At 37.9% G+C, this 16,010-nt stretch overlaps 1 protein-coding gene across 1 annotated transcript in view; it reads right to left on the bottom strand.

Annotated features, from left to right (window-relative positions):
* KIF13B (kinesin family member 13B) overlaps window positions 1-16,010 on the bottom strand; it is a 190,482-nt gene that overhangs the window by 97,623 nt on the left and 76,849 nt on the right. The window contains exons 9-13 of the mRNA XM_040626464.1: window positions 15,539-15,651; window positions 14,009-14,120; window positions 6,050-6,262; window positions 4,383-4,493; window positions 1,136-1,270 (exon numbers count right to left, since the gene is read on the bottom strand). Coding sequence (XP_040482398.1) covers window positions 1,136-1,270; window positions 4,383-4,493; window positions 6,050-6,262; window positions 14,009-14,120; window positions 15,539-15,651 — 684 coding nt within the window. The remainder of the gene's footprint in view (window positions 1-1,135; window positions 1,271-4,382; window positions 4,494-6,049; window positions 6,263-14,008; window positions 14,121-15,538; window positions 15,652-16,010) is intronic.

Below are 16,010 nucleotides of genomic sequence, written 5' to 3'. Positions count from 1 at the left end.
TTTAGTCTCCTTAGAAATGAAGCCACATGTTTTTTTTAATTTTAAAGCAGTTTCCCACTTTACCAGCTCATTAACTTTAACTTCCTAGTCACCTTAGTTAAATCTACATATATAGCGCCTATATTGTAAGGGGGGAAAATTTTCCTACTAGTATTTATTAACCACATGTCAGAATCATATAGTCCACTACCTAATTCACTTACGCTCAGGGCATGACAAGGCGATTGTGAGCTCCTCATAATTTCTGTAGTGGCTCAGGATTCCCGCTCATTCTAAAGTTGTCTCGTCTCCCGGATATGTGCCACAATTTACAGATTTCAAGGTACATCACTATTTGGGTTTTTTTCTGTTCTGTACTCGGACCCTCTGTCTCTAAGTGACCTATTCTTTTTTTTATAAGTTGATGATACAATTTGTAAAATTTTCCTAAATTACTGGAAACACAAAATTCATAGTAAGTGGTTGCACTTTCTTTAAACATTTCGTCTTGTAATCTAACCACTCACAAAAAGGTGTGCTTCATATAAACCACAAAATCTTTAGTCTACTAATAAATCATTTAGTTTTTAAAGTCTTTCTTTAAGCTTTAAAGTTATCTACTTAACTCCCGGGTATAAATCACAGTCAATAATAGTAGCTAAAGTTACTAAATTTCTTGGAAATAACAACAGAGTGTTATTTTTTTCTATTACCAGGTTGAATTACATCACTCGAAGACTAAAAAGGGAAACTAATCCTGGGGGTGCCTGGGTGGCTCAGCTGGTTGAGGTGAGACTCTTGGTTTCGGCTCAGGTCATGATCTCAGGGTCGTGGGATGGAGCCCCATGTCAGCCTCTGTGTCAGCAGGGAGTCTGCTGGAGATTCTCTCTCTCCCTCTCTCTCTGCCCCCTTCCCCAGTCCCACTCTCTCTCTCTCTCTAAAATAATAAATAAATAAATCTTAAAAATAAATAAAGTAAAAAGGGAAACTAATCCCAGAAACTCAAGATTTTCTACACTTCAGCTTATTCAAATAAAAATAATATGCTAATTCTCATTATTTTGGAATAAGGATGGTTCTCCAAGTTAAAAAAAAAATACCATGAAATACTGTTCTATATTGTGGCAGGAAGTAGTAGCAAAGCCTGTTACCTCACCTTTAAATAGTAAACCAGAAGTTCATTCAGAGCCGGATCAGCATTCAGATTAACAAGGAAGCATTTATCATCCCCAACTTTAATCCCAGAAGATTGAAGAGATATTCCAAGACTCTCAAGCTGTTTCTGTCGCTCCTGTAAATGCATTAGAGAAGTATTAATTCCATAACTATTGACACAGCAAGATATAAAAGGTCGTACATTGGAATAATTATTAAATAACTTTAGGATTCAAATATGTTATCTTAGGACATGGTATTATAGACTATTGCCTTTTTTCTCTCTCCAAATTATATAATGTTATTTTATCTTATTAATTAAAACTTTATTTTGAGAAGTAAAACCATTACCAATAGCAACCAAGTATACTACTGAGTTCTCAATTTTCATTCTTGAAAATACCTAACGTCTTCAATTTGTCTTTCTCATTTAATTCTGTATATATGAGCAAAGGTGTTCTACTAACTATGATCTTTCCAAAAGGCCAAATTTTAAATACACTCTCCCGCTTGATAGCCTCAGTGACTCCCCAGCCAGGATAAAGGCCAAACTCCCTCAACAAAGTCCACAAGGCCCTTCGATCTGGCCTGTTTCCTCTCCATCTTCACGTCTTATCATTCCTATTCTCAAAGCCTGTGCTGTAGTTATATGGAACTCTTCCAGGTCCCTGAAAGGGTCAAGAATGCTCTCCTTAGCTTAAGAGATTTTACACCTGTTTCTTCTGTCTGAAGCATACTTGTTCTCATACCTGGTAACTCATACTTGTTTACTTGACCATTTCTCTATGAGGGCATGGATATCTATCTGCTGTGAATTCCTAGCACCGAGCACAGTACATAACACACAGTGAGCACTCAAAACGTCAGTCTTGGTGAATGTCAAAATAAAACTTGCATATGCATTCAAGTACCATTTTCACAAGTATATGAACCTTTCTTTTTTGTGCCTACCTGTCTCTGAATCCACATGATATACAAGTGTATGTATATGAGGGGATACACCTGACTTCTGCAACCAATACTCTAGGATTAAGGTATATGAATTGGGGCAGAGCAGGGTGTCTTTGACTATATATAAATAGCAAGTGGTAATGAGTCACGGCCACCAAAAGCCTTTATTCTGAGGAAAGACAAGACAAGCTAAGTCATTTAACTAGGACCACATAGCAAGTTTGCAATACAATTAAATTAAAGCCTGAGGATTTTGCTACTTTTAGGGATCCCATCCCAAAATTATCTGACCGTGGACCATTTTTCTTTACAGAAGACTTATTAACAATTGGTGGCTATATTGCCAGAACTACATTTTGGGAAATGCTAGCCTCTTTTGAAAGAAAGGCCAATGACCAACAGACTAGGTCTTTTTCCATGAGAGAGGAAAAGCAAGCTCAGCAGCACGGAAGCCTGGGAGCTCGCAAAGATAAGGTGTTAAAAGAGGTGTTGGATAAAATCAGGCACAGTCCTCCAAAGGGACATCTGACAGAGGAAGAGAACAGTTAGGTAAGGAAAGATGCTAACGATAAGATTCACCAGCATTAGCATCGCAATTTCACTTAGACCCACCCTGCCTTGTATCAGCAAAGCAACTCAAATACAATAGCAATTCAAAATCAATGTTTACTTTTCGAGTAGCTCAAAAAGGCTCACACATATTAGTTCTAAACTGGATAATTATTAGAATGACTTATAATTTATGAAAAACAAAAAGTGAAATATGTAATGAGAAATAAAGTTCACACACTGGAATATTCTCTTCTCTGTAATTTGAAAGAAATGCATTAAAACAACCTAGTGTAGGGATACATATAAAACAAGATTGGTCATATGCTGATCTTCAATGAAACTGGATGAGGCCACATGTGGATCCATTATACTCTTCTCTTGTTTTTATCTATTTTTGAAAATGATTATAATAAAAAATATTTAAAAATTAGTCTGCACTAATATAACATCCCCTTTATGCTACATAATAGTAGTACCATCCTACAACATCTGATATATAGATTGATTCTGGACAGCACATTTAAAGATGGAACCTGCTGGGTGACAAAAGTAGCAAGTTCTATATATTTACTAATAGGAGGAACAGTTGAAAACACTAGAGATTTTTAACTTTACAAAAGGAGGGGAAGAAGGCAGAGGTTGCCTTAAATATCTGGGTAATGACTATCCCTGTCTTGTAGGGCTATTGGGGGGGATTATATAAAATACTGTATTTAAAAGCACTTAGCATAGGGCCCAACACAGTGTATGCAATAAATATTTGCTATTATTATTACTCTCAGTTATTGTACCCATTCTCTTAGCTTTGGAAGAACAAACTAAGGACCATGAGCAGAAATAAAAGAATAAAAGATTTCGATTAAATAGCTACTATTAGAGTCGTCAGAGCTGTCCAATCATAAAAAGACTGCTCGACGGGGTACTGGCCTCCACATCTTTAGAAATACCACGTGTATTTCTAAAACAGAGGCTGAATACCCATCTAACAAGAATGCCATGGAGTCAGTCTTTTACTAAGTAGACGACTGGACATTTAGGATTCTTTCCAAATCCTAATGTTCCCACCCTAAAAATTTTACAATTCTATCTGTATTAAGTATTCTAAATATAAGAGATAGTCAGCTCAGATTTAGGTATTTTATCTTATTGAGTTGTGATAATGAAGCCAGAGGCTTATAGCCTAATATCCACCACTAATAATTTTGTAGTTTGGGTAAGTTCCTTAGGACTGCAAAGCATTTAATAGAATTGGGGGTTCAGAGTCAGAGGCTACATAGCAGTTACTTCATTTAAAAAATGTTTATGACCCTAAAAATATTTCTTACATAATGAACTATTAACTATAATTATGTCTTCTTTATCCTTCAAATTAACTTTTAAAATATAGACTCTTGGGGGGCGCCTGGGTGGCACAGCGGTTGGGCGTCTGCCTTCGGCTCAGGGAGTGATCCTGGCGTTATGGGATCGAGCCCCACATCGGGCTCCTCCGCTATGAGCCTGCTTCTTCCTCTCCCGCTCCCCCTGCTTGTGTTCCCTTTCTCGCTGGCTGTCTCTATCTCTGTCAAATAAATAAATAAAATCTTTAAAAATATATATATATAGACTCGTGGATCTAGGTTCTTATTAGTGGGGCTAGATTTGCCATCTTCAAAGCTAAAAATCAAAAAAGGAACTAGAAATAAACATTGAGTTGCATTGCACAAACTGCCACGAACTTTCTCTCGCTTTAATCAGGAAGCACGAACCTGTGCAATCTCCTCGGTTTTCCTTAGTTTCTCCTCCCAGGTCACAGTCATTTCCTGGATTAGCTTCTCTGATTCTTCTAGCCGGTCTTTCAGTTCTGGAGATTTCATTGCCTACAAGAAAAGGTTTATTTCATGAAATGCCTGCGCCATGCCCTGAAGAAAGCATGAACTAAATCCAGAGGATAAAAGTAACAATCTGCCTTCTCTCAGCTCTACAATCCGCCGAGGTCTCTGATCTACCGAAGACAGAACGATGAATGCCACTGACACATAGCCTCTAGTCTGTATGCACGCGACAAGCTCATTCAGTTACCCATGGTGGGCTTGAAAGGAAGACTTCACTGCTTTCCTCCAACTGTCACTGCAAAGATCTAATTACATTTAGGAAGACAGAAAGTTCAAGCTCTCAAGGGCTTATTTTGAAATCCCAATAGGTCATACATCTAGACTCATATGCTGGCTTCATTCTAGTCTCTACTGATGACTTCGGGTATTGATTCAAGTACATACAAACGAAAGCTGTACATGTTGCAAACTGAATGGTGTTATTAATACCAGAAGATGGAAACAAAATTTCAAAGAATCTTGATGAACTATAAAATTATCCTTGTAAAAACAGGATAAATTTCAACGGGCAAAAATAAAAAAAAAAGATAATTGTTTTGACCATGTATTTTACTAACTTACTACCAGAAAACAGGTTATAAGAAAGAAAAGGGCTATGGTCCCAACCCCAGGAAAGAGTCCCACAGTGCTGGGAAGTCATGGGAACAGAATGCTAATTAAACTAGAGATTGTGAATCTGGTATTTTATTTCACCTTTGAAAAGAGGATGAGCATTTGGTTGTAGGTTAGAACTGTATAGGTTTCAAGTTCAGTAATGGAACATAAACACCATACAGAATCTACAAAGGGTAGTGGAAATAGAGCACCTCTAAATAGATGGGTATTCCTTTTTTTTTTTTAAGATTGCTTTATTTATTTGAAAGAGAGAGCGAGAGAGCATGAGTGGGAAGGGCAGAGGGAGAGAAAATCTGAAGCCAATTCCCCACTGAACGCTGAGCCCGACATGGAGCTCGATCCCACGACCCTGAACTGAAACCAAGAGTCAGACACTTTACCGACTGCATCACCCAAGAGCCCCTAAATAGATGGGTATTTTTGCTATAAAATATTTCTTCTACAAACAGAATTAAGCCATGACATGGAAAAACTAGATTATTAAGATGTGGAAGAACTCCTTCAGATTTCCATTCTGCCTTCAACCAGTGAACAGATGATACTACAAAAACCTGCCTGAGTCCTCTCCCAGTCAGTCTATGCCCACTCTCCATCATTTTCCGCACTAATTGCATACACTTTGTTTCAAACACCTCTCTCCCTCTCTCCTTTATTCTTAGTTATACCTACACTGTGGAAAGAAACATTTTCTCAATTCCCTTTACTCTGTCCTCCTGTTCAATCCTTTCACACCTGTAAAAACTCTCTAAATTTCAACTATGACCATCTGTCTGTCTTTACTTATCACTCACCTCAAATTTCTCTTCCTATAGGAAACTCAAAAATTCTAAGTGGAGTACTTATCTGTATCCTACAGCTACGGGGAAGAAAATTCAAATTCTAGCTTTTCCTAGACCCATAAAGTGTGGCTTGGCTGTGCTTTATACCTCTGCTTTGGTTAGCTGTTCTCGGAGCTTTTCTACTTCTTCCCGGAGATCCCGGATAATTCGTGCATTAGGATCCTCATTCACCACAGCATGGTTCACGATGTTCTTGGCGCGATCTGCATACCGCAGAGTTGAGAGGGTTTCGTCATAGTTATCGGCTGCTGGACTGACGGTGGCCACCATGGCTGTCTTGCTGTTACCCCCAAGACTGTCCTAGATGAACAAAGAAAGTGAGTTGGATTTTTAAGTTGGAAGAAAACATGATATGAGGAAGTTGAAGTCAGATAGGGTGAGAGAATGTTCCAAGGTCAAACATGTACTTAAGGACAAAGCTAGTACTAAAATACAGATATACTGACTCATGTCCCATGCTCTTTCTTCTCTGCCAAACGACTTTTCCGCAGAAAGGAGATATGGTTTGTAAGAAAAGACAGAGAAATACAAGGAAGCCTACATTTATTTCAGTTTAATAACAACTGGTTCTAAGCAGGCTACTCAAAAAACAATGATTTCTTAAATGCCTAAAAATCTTCCTTAGAGAAACTGAACAATCATGGTATTATTTGTTATCTGATCAAAGAGTGATTACCTACAATCTACTCCATAATGCCATGTACTTCCTTAGAGAAAATGAACAATCATGATATTATTTGTTATCTGATCAAAGAGTGATTACTAACAATCTACTCCATAATGCCATGTACTTGGAAACTCTAGAAGCCTAAATAATGGCTCAGAAAGTGTTGCTGTCACAGGCGACCAAGCACCTTGCAAACTTTTTCAAACATAAGGTATAATTACAGTCTTATAAAACAAAAGATATGTTGAAGGTACCTGATTTTATTCTCTCATTGATAGCATTTCAAAAACTACGAAAACAGCTTATCTTCTACACAACCACTTCTACAGTTCAGACAAGGGTGCTAAAGAAAAGACACTCATCTTCGCGATGCTAAAACTGATCGGTCTGGTGAAATGAGCTTTAGAATGGGCTCCAACAAATTAAAAAACTACTTCCACTGGAGAACATTAAAAAGTAACTAGATATAACTCAGAATTACAAAACCAGAAATCAAGTCCACCCCCACTCCGCTTCACCATCCAAAGGCCGTCTGTACTCCACCTGTGGCAGGCAGCCTCTCAGCCCCCAGTGATCCCCACCTCCTGGTATTCATACCTCAGTACCCATCCCCTTTCCTTGAGTGTAGGCAGGACATCTGATTTACCTCTAAGAAACAGAATACAGCAGAAGTCATGGCATGTCACTTCTGAGATGAGATTATAAAAAGACCATGGCTTCTATTATAGGTGTTTTCTCTCACTCTTGGGAAACCACTGTCATGCGGTGAGGTGGCCTTATGAAGAGACCTCAGTAGTGAACTTGGAAACAGATCTTCTGCAGCCTGCCGACAACCACTTAGGTGAGCAGATCCAACCCCAGTCAAACCTTGCACTGACCACCCCGGGTAACGCTTTGATTGCAGCCATGTGAGAGACCCCAGCCAGAACCACTTGGTTAGACCACACCCAGAATCCTGACCCATGGAAACTATGAGATAATAAAAGATTGTTGTTTCTAGCTGTTAAGTTTTAGGGGTAATCTGTTACATAGCAATAGATAACTAATAATACACTAACATACTGTCCCAAGATGAAAAGAATTACCCAAAAAAAGAGACTCAATACCCTCTTTCAGCAATAGAATATCGCTGAATTATAGATTCTCGAGATAGAGAGAAGACTCAAACAGGCCACTATGGGGAGTCACAGGTCATAAGAAAGCCAACTTTACTCTGGGCAGCATTAACAGATATAAAATTCTTTCTTTTGAAGATATAAAGTTTTTCCAATATCAACATATCTAAAATTTGTGCAATCTGTGATTTACACCATCTTTGGACAGACTTTACTTAGTCCTCTTAGCCTTTTGTGAATTGGGTTATTTTGCAGATGAAAAAAACCCCCAGAGGTTTGTTCTAACAAAGAAGGTCAAATTCTCTGCCTAAAGATCAAGAACTAGGAAACTGAACAGTACTCTAATCCAGTGGTATTCCACCTTCAAGTCCAATATGACTTCTACTCCCCCACAGCTACCCACAATTACATAGTACCAAAGTAACACTTAGCAATATAGACAGAGTTCAGACCTGAGGAACAAGTAAGGTGGCCAGACAGCTTTCCAAGTTATTCTGTCCTACTGCCAGAGACAAAATAATTCCCTAGGTAATGCTAACAGAGCAATACAATCCCAGACAACATGTGTGGGTGATTGACAATGTGACAATCCACTACAGAAAATCTGGTTTTCCACAGAAAACATAGTAATTCTACCACTGCAGGAAATATGCTCCAACACATGAAAAGGAAGGAGACATAAGTAATCTGGGCTCTAGCAGGCAGAAGCGACTTCCGCCAAGTCTGTATGATTGCTTGCTTTCCTCTTTGCTTCTAGAAACTGATCTCACACTGTTGGTGCCCAGCTTTGGCAACTTCCAGAAGAATGTCAAGATGCACATTAATGAAATTCCAATGTTATATATAAAGATCACAGGAATAATATCTCAGATTACAGTTCGGACTCGAGCAGCACCAGGGTGGAGTGCTGCCCTTCGAGAACTACTGGCATTCTGTCAGCCCACGCGAACAGCAAATGCTATTGGGCAAAAGGGGATTTGTGACAATAACGACCAACGGGACAAGGCATAGATACTGTGCTTCAACTTGTGCTGAGGAAAGGAAACCTGGCAAATGACAAATACTTGATATTTTAAAAGCCCTTGTGCACGAGGAACAATATGCTTATATTCAGAAATGGTCCCGTGCCATTAGCAAGAAGGAAACAGCAACAAAAGAACTGGCACTCATTCAAGGAGAAAGTATAAAGCTTCTTGTTACACTTTAATTGTTTAACTAGGCAAATCAGATGAGCTTTGTTTCAAATGTAGCAACTGCAAATTAAATGGACATAGGAAAGAAATTGAATTTTGGAAGGCAGGATTTTTTAAAGCTGAAAGAGCTCCTTGAAGTCCTCTAACGAAATTATTTCATTTTACAGATGAGAAATTGAGACCCAGGAAGACTGACAGACTTAACCAAAGGTCATAACGCTAGTTCAGAGCAGAGCTGAAAGTACTCATTCACTCAGCTCTTCACAGAGTTTACCATCTAAAGGGTGAAACTGGTGAGCAAATAGTCTATGGTAAGAACTAGAGTAGGAATAAACACAGCATGGTCACAGAAAACAGAACGAGCAGAAAGCCCTGTCTTGAAAGGTTAGGGATGACTTTCAGAGAAAGTGACATCTGAGACCTGAAGATGAATAAGCATCATCCAGATAAAGGCTCGTGGGGAGGGAAGTAGGAGAGACTGAAGAGAGGAAGAAGAATGTTCCAAACAGAATAAGAGTAAAGTCCTAGAAGTAAGAATACTCACCACTTAGATAGAACTGATCATAGTAAGAGCAAGATGAACAATAAAAAACAGAGAGGGGTCAGATTACTGAAGGCCTAGTAAGTCACAAGTCATTAAAGAATTTGGATTTTATCATAAGAAGAGTATCAATTTTAAGAATTACAACTTCCTATAAAGAATGGAATGGAAAGCTGGAGGGAGATGTTTCAATCATCCAGGCAAGAGATGAAAGTCACTTTCATTAGATAAGTGGTAGTAACAATGGAAGGTGGATTAAGTCAAAAGATACTCATTATTTTGAGCATTTATTACCAGAAATTATTTGATGTTAAGAGGCTCATATTTAGAAGGTTACACAGGGAAGCAAAAAACCTCTTAATAAGAAACAGTTCTCCACTGACCACTACCAAATGAGTAACCACTCCACACACCAAGAGAAGAGCTAGAGAAGAGCAAGAAGAGCACTCATGAATCTATCCCCCACCAAACCACCAAGGACAGTCATTTTCTCTGACTCCCAGTTGTAAATATCAAGAGCCTAACACAATCATAATGCAAACACAATGTAAAAACACTTATTTTAAAAGAAACTGCAAACCTTATGAGCAATTTTATGAGTTCAATGATAGTTATGTTGGAGGATACTAGAATTATATAAAATCGAACAAGGATTGGGGAGAGTTAGACTAATTTAGAATTAAAGAAGGAGAGAGCAAAAGAAACATAAAAGCCACTTCAGAGGAGAATGATTTGTGTATCAATGGATTCTGAGAGGTCTTTGGAAAAACTGTTTAAACATTGGAATGTTTTGTAAAACTGCCCCACTTGTGGAAGGTCGTATGTTTTTTAAGTAAAAAGTATGACAAAAATCAAGAAAACTTCATTTTTTTTTTTTAGCCTAAGAATTAACACACAGAGGTTACAATTACAACCTAATTTTACTGAACAGAAGATAAAGTGAGTTTTTAAAATGTTAGGTCTGTTCCTCAGTTCAAGTATTTTCACAAGTTTCTATTAACATTTGGTAAAACTAAAGTGCTTCTCCTAAAGAAAAGTGACCTCTGGCAAGATGTACAATACGTAGCCTAAGGACAAGAAGATGGACACCGAGGTCAGCCCTGATTCCAATCGTGTTTTTGCGACCACTGTCACATCTATAAAATGGGAACACTATCATTTGCCTTCAGAGAAGTAAATGAGATTACCTACATGAAGCACTTTGTATGGTACTTGATTCTTCTGGCCTCCAGCCTATGGAATGGATACTCAATAACTACCTGGGCCATTTTAAGTCTGTGAATTAATTTGATAAAAGATATCTCCTAGTGTTTGTTTAAATGGACTGAGAAATAAATAACAGAACATAACAGGACTAACTGAAACAACAGAACAGTGCGTATTATGCCTTTTAGATCAGGCACATCCAGGGAATATGATGAATGATCAGGAAACGTTTCTGTGGGAAGTCTGAGGAAGAAATAAGTATCTTATCGAAATTCCTTCTGGAAATTAAACAAATGAGATTTCAAGGTTAATTACTGACACACGAAGACCAGCACAATTTCCTGGTAGTGAAATGTTTTGTAATACCCCTTAAATTCAAGAGTTATCCACAAGTGGTTTTTAATTATCAAATTTTGTTTGTTTACCCTTGTTTTAAATTTCTAATTTTTTTGCATTTTGGCCAAAGGAAGTACTCCACCTGATTTTCTACTGTGGCCATTTCACTTAATAAAGCATGCTCAAATGGTCTGTAGAGTTTTAGAAAGTAAAGTTGAATACCAGTAACCCTTTGAGAGAGTAGAAACTAGGAGAAAACCCAATCCTTTACAAACATGACATGGATTAAGTCAAAGTTGTGTCACCTTGGAAGAACAAATATTGTTAAAATGTCTATACTACCTAAAGAAATGTACACATTTAATGCAATCCCTGCCAAAATACCAACAACATTTTTCACAGAACAAACAATCCAAAAATTTGTATGGAACCACAAAAGACCCCAAATAGCCAAAGCAATTCTGAAAAACAAAAGATGGAGGCATCACAATTCTGGATTTCAAGTTATATTACAAAGCTGTAGTGATCAAAACAGAATGGTACTGGTACAAAAACAGACACATAGATCAACAGAATAGAAAAGAGAACCCAGAAATAAACCCCAATTATATGGTCAATTAATCTCTGACAAAGCAGGAAAGAACATGCGACAGGAAAAAAAAAGTTCCTTCAACAAATGGTGTTGGGAAAACTGGAGAGCTACACGCAGAAGAATGAAACTGGACCACCTTCTTACACCATCCACAAAAACAAACTCAAAATAGATTAAAAAGCTAAACGTGAGACCTGAAACCACAAAAAATCCTAGAAGAGAGCACAGGCAGAAATGTCTGTGACATCAGCCATAGCAGCATCCTTCTAGATATGTCTCCTGAGCCAAGGGAAATATAAGCAAAAACAAACTATGAGAACTACATCAAAATAAAAAGCTTCTGCACAGTGAAGGAAACAATCAACAAAGCTGAAAGGCAACCTACTGAATGGGAGAAGATGTTTGCAAATGACTTCTCTGATAAAGGGTTAGTATCCAAAATATATTAAGAACTTATACAAATCCACACCAAAAAACCCAAAATAATCCAATTAAAAACTGGGCAGACAACATGAACAGACATTTCTCCAGAGGCATAAGGATGGCCAACAGACACATGGACAGATGCTCAACATCACTCATCATCAGGGAAATACAAATCAAAACTACAATGAGATATCAGCTCACACCTGTTAAAATGGCTAAAATCAAAACCACAAGAAACAAGTGTTGGTGAGGATATGAAGAAAAAGGATTTCTCTTGCACTGTTGGTGGGAATGCAAACTGGTGCACTCTGGAAAACAGTATGGAGGTTCCTCAAAAAGCTACAAATAGAACTACCCTACAATCCAGTAATCCCACTGCTGGTATTTACCACAAAATATAAAAACACTAATTCAAAGGGTTATATGCACTCCTATGTTTATAACAGCATTACTTAGAATAGTCAAATTACAAAAGCAGCCTAAGTGTCCATCAACAGATGTAAAGAGGTATATATACACAATGGAATATTATTCATAATAAAAAGGAATGAAATCTTGCATTTGCAAAGATGTGGATGGAGCTAGAGAGTATAATGCTAAGCAAAATTAGAGAAAGACAAACACCATATGATCTCACTCATATGTGGAATTTAAGAAATAAAACAAACAAGCAAAGGGGACAAAAAAAAAAAGGGAGAGAGGGAGACAAATCAAGAAGCCAACTCTTAACTATAGAGATCAAACTGATGGTTACCAAAAGGGAGGTAAGTGGGGGGATGGGTGAAAAAAGTGATGGGGATTAAGGAGCACACTTATGATGAGCACCAGGTGATGTATGGAAGTGCTGAATCACCATATTGTACACCTGAAATTAATCTAATACTGTGGTATGTTAACTATACTGGAATTAAAATAAAATTTAAAAATAGCTCCCCTCCAAAAAGTTGTGTCTTCTCCTAAGCGAACCTGTGCTTAACTCATCTTTACATTCTCAACCCCTACCACAGTGAGTAACAGGTGTTCAGTAAATTTTTGATCGATGAGAGAACAACTCATCACAAAACTACACAGGGCTCATAAAATTATTTCTTCATTTTAAAAAAATAGAAAAGAAAAAGGAGTATTAAGTAAAATATTTTGTTCCAGGTTGGCAACTCTATACAGAGTTAAACTGTCACTGGATTTCCTATCCTCTAGCTCCCAGTCCAATATCCAATTCACCACACCGCCTCTATAGACTAAAGGGAACTCTGAAGACTGGAAGAGACTTGGAAATAGGCTCTCTCTTCACCAAACTCCCATTACAGTCCTTACTATCTCTCTCATGCAATCACTGACTCTTGTTATAATATTTTGTGTACACATCTTATCTCCCTTACCAGACCCCGAGCAATTAGAGGGCAAGGAGGGACCCACATTTTTTACGTTCTCCTCATAGCACTTCATAGCTTTTGTTCTTTCTCATTTCCATTTCTCACATACATACTGAATCATTAACAAATGAATAACTGTGTGCTCTATTCTATACCCTTAAACAACATTAAGAAGCTAAAAGTAAACCAATGTGATCATGAGTAGTGTCTTGACGTTAATCAGAAAAACAAGGTCCAAAATGTCAGCCAAACAAAAGGAATCTGTGAGAAAGAGTAGTCCAGCTGAGTCTATAAAACAGTGAAAATCCTTTCCTATGACTCAATCAGCTATCAGATTAGCACGAGGTTCTTCTTCTACACCCCAAAATCTCAAAGGCAACTGTGTGGTTCGGTGTGCCCCAAATCCCATTGCTTCCAGGTTCTGGTGAATCGGGTGCTTAATTTATTAAATCTATGATTATCATGTGAGAGACTAATGATTTTAAATTTGAACACTGGTAAAAGAAATGGTACTCAAGAGGATTAACAGTCTACTTTTCTATTCCTTTCTACCAACCACCAAGAATATGCCAGAAAGGGTGGGGGTGGGGAGCTTACTTTGAGCAGCCAAGTGAGAACTGAGTCACGATATGGAACAAATTTATTCTTGTTTTTGCCAGCACTCTGATCTGCTAGGGCTGAGATAACCAGACCGAGGGTTGTGAGGGACCTGCATGGTGCAACAAACCGGAATAATCATAAAAAACTGAGAATATCAAATGTCACATTTTAGCACAAAAACTGAACATCAAGATGCCTTGTACCTGCATGAGAACAGCACTGTGGTCAGCATTTTCCTGCTCAGTTTAACAACATATAAACTCTGAAAGCTGATATCCTTCTAACACCCACTGTAAGCAATAAAATTGCTTAGCTCAATTACTTTTTTTCATTTTTGTAAATAGCAATATGAGCTGTAAACCTTTAGGTTAAGATAAAGACACAAACACTACATACCTTTAAGAAAGGAAGCCGCAAACACAATTCATTAAAATTTAGTATAAGGCAAAAACATTCGCGTATATGTATGTGTGTATATGAGGTATCTCTATATATCATATGTACCTACACACATATCATACATAGTATCATTTATATATATATGTATATCACCATTCAATAATATAATGATAGCACAGCATCTGGATAATGATCTTCTATGATCTCTAGTTGGTTACTCTAGTTATGCGTCCTTCTGGATTTCTGCCCATAAGGAGCCAATCTTTAGCTTCAGGTAGAAAATATAACCATATGAAGGAGTTTATACGCAAAAGATTACTTTATAAAACTCTAGCTTCTTGGTATAAATGAGCACCACCACAATAGTCATACAAGGGAAAGCCCAGTGTGGCTAGTACACAAGTTGATGTTGGTTCAGACAGTGACACGCAGGTTGAGATCAACAGCTGGACTCTGAGAGACCATTACCTTGGTCCTTTTTCATAGCTCAGACCAGTGGTTCTCAACTGGAGGACTACTGTGCCCCCACAGGGAGAATTCGGCAAGGTCCACAGACATGTTTGGGTTGTCACAACTGGGGGTGGGAGAAGAGAGGTGGCAGGTACTACCGCCATCTAGTGGGTAAGGCCAGGGATTCCCCTAAACATCCTACAATACACAAGAACGGTCCCTGGAACGAAGAATTACCCAGCCCCAGATCTCGAGACAGCCGCTCTTGAGACACCTCTGACTTGACTGTGCTCCTCAGCCCCATCAGACATTTCAACAAAACATAAAACAGGCTCGGGCCCATAAAATAAATAAATTATATATATATATATACACACACACACACACACACATATATACATACACACACACATAAAATTTTATATTATTATATTATATATAATAATATAAACTATATAAATAATATTATAATATAATACATAAAATTATATCTTATATATTATATTATATATTATATATATAATTTACAAATATAAATATATATGAAAAAAATTCTCCATTATTTATTCATTATAACTTCAATCATTCCAGCATCTTATTCTTTTAATAACCACAGAAGTTCTCCCATTTGGCTCTTAAATCAGTAAAGCAATAAAAGTAAGCTTCTGGAAAACTTACTTGTTGATGTTGCTCCCCTCCTTCAACCTGTCCCCAGCAGCTCCGGTTTTCGTTGCTCGCTCACTGCCAGCTAAATCAACCAAGCTCAGTTTGCCCACTTTCTCTCCAGATGTCTAGAAGGTCAATCAACAAATACTAGTAAACAGTTAAAGAATACAGAAAGTCTTACGTCTCTACCACATGAGTTTATTATCTAAACCCTTTATTAAAACATAATTTCAAAATTAGCTTGTGTTGCTATAAAACAGTGTAAGAGGGGGCGCCTGGGTGGCTCGTTGGTTAGGTGTCCAACTCTTGGTTTTGGCTCAGGTCTTGATCTCGGGGTCCTGGAATCAAGCCCTGAGTAAGGCTCTGCACTCAGCCGGGAGTCTGCTTGATTACCTTTCTCTCTCTGCCCCTCCCCCTGCTCGCACGCACACAGGGATGCACTCTCTCTCTCTAAAACAAATAAATCTTAAAAAAAAAAAAAAAA

This window comes from Ursus maritimus, unplaced genomic scaffold, assembly GCF_017311325.1.
Source record: "Ursus maritimus isolate PB19 unplaced genomic scaffold, ASM1731132v1 scaffold_11, whole genome shotgun sequence".
Classification (NCBI taxonomy): Eukaryota; Metazoa; Chordata; class Mammalia; order Carnivora; family Ursidae; genus Ursus; species Ursus maritimus.
This window is presented reverse-complemented; position numbering and strand designations above follow the sequence as displayed.